This window comes from Chiloscyllium plagiosum, unplaced genomic scaffold (genome assembly GCF_004010195.1).
Source record: "Chiloscyllium plagiosum isolate BGI_BamShark_2017 unplaced genomic scaffold, ASM401019v2 scaf_12755, whole genome shotgun sequence".
In the NCBI taxonomy this organism is placed as follows: domain Eukaryota; kingdom Metazoa; phylum Chordata; class Chondrichthyes; order Orectolobiformes; family Hemiscylliidae; genus Chiloscyllium; species Chiloscyllium plagiosum.
The window spans coordinates 1895-5063 of NW_025197290.1; the positions used below are offsets into that span (position 1 = coordinate 1895).

The 3169-nt window shown below is 44.0% G+C and overlaps 1 protein-coding gene across 1 annotated transcript in view; it reads right to left on the minus strand.

Annotated features, from left to right (window-relative positions):
- Positions 1 to 1724, minus strand: part of LOC122545925 (mucin-2-like) — a gene marked incomplete at both ends in the record, with an annotated part of 3381 nt that extends 1657 nt beyond the window's left edge. Inside the window, one exon of the mRNA XM_043684793.1 lies at positions 1348 to 1724. Within this exon, the coding sequence (XP_043540728.1) occupies positions 1348 to 1724 (377 nt within the window). The remainder of the gene's footprint in view (positions 1 to 1347) is intronic.
- Between the last annotated feature and the right edge of the window lie 1445 nt (positions 1725 to 3169).

A 3169-nucleotide genomic window follows, 5' to 3' on the forward strand; every position in this document is an offset into this window, starting at 1 on the left:
AAAAAAAGTTTTTGTGATTTACACATGAAAGAAGTGAAACTATCACTGTATTCTAACAGATGAAAGGCTTAACAGACAATCAATTTTTCAAAGTATAATTTCAGTTACATCACACTGTAAATTTTTGCTATAAATTCTGTGTGTTAGGATTGAGCCCTCCACTACCACCTGATGAAGGAGCGTCGCTCCGAACGCTAGTGTGCTTCCAATTAAACCTGTTGGACTATAACCTGGTGTTGTGTGATTTTTAACTTGTACACCCCAGTCCAACACCGGCATCTCCAAATAATGTTAAACCCTGAGTAGTGAAAGAGTTGATTGTGAGGGATGATGCAGAAGTAAGGTGAACGATTTGAGCTAGCAGTGGGAGACAGGCAGTTTTGGCTTCAGAAACAAAGATCTCCTCAAAAGAAATGTATGAGCATGGCTATGAATTAGTCAGCTATTTTTAGAGGAATTTGGCATCGAGGTGGCATTACTTCATCATTGCGAATGACTCACTCCAAAGACAACAAGTCCATCCATAATTTGAATATTTAAGTACATTTAATCTGAGAATAGCACCATGGTGCTTCACGTGGACACAAGTTGACTTTGTAATGAGATGGTCTTAATACTGGCTTGGTTAAAGATGTGGGCTTTAGTATGTCTCTTATGTGAGACAAGGGTGGATCTCCAGAACAGAGGATCTAGAGAGCTGAAGGTGTAGCTCCTTACAATCAGAGGAAGGGAAAATGGCTAAGAGCCGAGAGCTGGTGGCATGTGAAGCAAATTGACACAGAGGTGGAGGGGTTTGCAGAGATAGAAAGGAGTGAGAGTCAGGGAGGAACAGTGTGACGAAGATGAGAATCTTATCTCTGAGGCACAAGTCAAGCAGGAGCCAATGGAGAGTCAGTATGACAGGAATGTTGGGAAACAGGACTTGATGTGAGGTGGGTATGGGAAAGAGAGATTTCGATGAACTCAGGTTCCTGGAAGGTCAGATATCCAACAGGATAATATTGAAGTAGACAAGCCTAGGTGTAATAAAAACACGAGTGAGAGTTTACGCAATCAACTTGAAGCAAAGACACTGCTATTAATGTTATAAAGGCAGCAATTAATAATCTGGATCCTGGAGAAGAAATGGTTTTAGAAGATTAGGGGAGGTCACATTGGTTGCAGAGGATGTGAACTGATGGGTTCGGTCTGAGCTGGTGGTGACAGACAGACATAGAAAATGCAAGAAACTGCAAGTTGCCTGACTGCTGTGAAAAGTGCTGAAATCCATTTATTAGAAATGTAATGATTTAAATATTAACTTACTACAGTGTTAAATTTATTAGTAATTCTATGCAACTTGATTACCTTTCTTGGTGGGTCTGAACTACAGTAACATTCTTCAGGTGGAGTAGTGCTTGAGACAGGGGTAGTCATGGTTGGAAGTGTTGTTGTTTCAAATGGTTCACAGCACACTCTAATCCGATAGTCCAAACATGAAAGGCCATCACCAGCTGGTTTGGTGCAGCTTAATCCACTGTTTAAATCACATGTCACTGTATCATTGGTTATACTGATCGGAGATCCTGGAAACTTGACGGCTTCACATTGAATATTTGTTATCCGGTTTGTAGCAGATTTACACACATTTTGAATTTGGTCCAATTGTTCATGATCATGTGGAGATTGAATAGTTGGCATATTTTTATTAATCCACTCAGACCACATTCCATTGCAAGGAATCTCTGCAAAATAAAGGAATTCATATTAATATAAAATACTAATTTCTACAGAATGTTCAATCATCTTCAAAGTTATGAAATAACTGAAGCCATTTTATAAACTAAAATATTTTGGGATACTTCCCTTATTGAGTACTTTAACATTACATTCTTGTAGAGTGTAATAGTCTGAAATCAAAATGGAGAAAGTGAGGACTGCAAATGCTGGAGGTCAGAGTCGAGAGCATAGTGCTGGAAAAGCACAGCAGGTCAGGCAGCATCTGAAGAGCAGGATAGTCATCAGGAATGAGGCTTGTGCACCAGGAGTCTGAGAGATGAATGGGAGGGGAGTGGGGCTGGGGGGTGTGGTGAAGGTAGCTGGCAATGTGATAGGCAGATGAATGTGGGGGTAAAGGTGATAGGTCAGACAGGAGGGTGGAGCAGATAGGTGGGAAAGAAGGTGGGCAGGTCAAGAGGGCGATGCCAAGTTGGAGGCTTGGGACTGGGATAAGATGGGGAGAGGGGAAATGAGGAAACTGGTGAAAACTACATTTATCTTGTGTGATTGCAGGGTCCCAAGGTAGAAGATGAGGTGTTCTTACTCCAGGCGTCAGGTGGTGAGGGTTTGGCGATAGAGGAACTCCAGGATCTGCATGTCCTTGACGGAGTGAGAAGGAGAGTTGAAGTGGTCAGCCACATGGCAATGGGGTTGGTTGTTGTGGGTGTCCCAGAAATGTTCTCTTAAACAACCCGTAAGTTGGTGTCCAGCCTCCCCAATGCAGAGGAGACCACATCAGGTGCAATGAATACAATAGATGATGTGTGTGGAAGTACAGGTAAACTTTTGTCAGCTGTGGAAAGATCCTTTGGGGCCTTGGATGGAGATAAGGGGGAAGGTGTGAGCATAGGGTTTGCAATTCTTGCGGTGGCAGGGGAAGGTGCCGGGAATGGGAGGGTGGGCTGGTGGAGTGTGTGGATCTGACAAGAGAATCGCAGAGGGAATGGTCTTCCCAGAACATAGATAGGGGTGAGGAGAGAAATATATCCCTAGTGGTGGGGTCTGTTTGTAGGTGGCAGAAGTGGCAGATGGGGATGATGCAATGTATCTGGAGGTTGGTTGGGTGGAAGGTGAGCACCGCGGGAGTTCTGACCTTGTTGTGATTGGAGGGGCTGGGTTCAAAGGTGGACGTGTGAGAAGTGGAGGAGATGCTGTGGAGGGCATCGCCGAGCACATGGGAGGAGAAATTGTGATATTTGAAGAGAGAGGCCATCTGGGATGTTCTATGGTAGAATTGGTCCTCCTCCGAGCAGATGCGGCGTAGGTGGAGGAATTAGGATTAAGGGACAGCATTTTTACAGGAGGCAGAGTGGAAGGAGGTGTAGTCCAAGTAGCTGTGGGAGTTGGTGGGTGTATAATAGATGTCTGTGTTCAGTAGGTCACTGGAGGTGGAGATAGAAAAGTCTAGGAA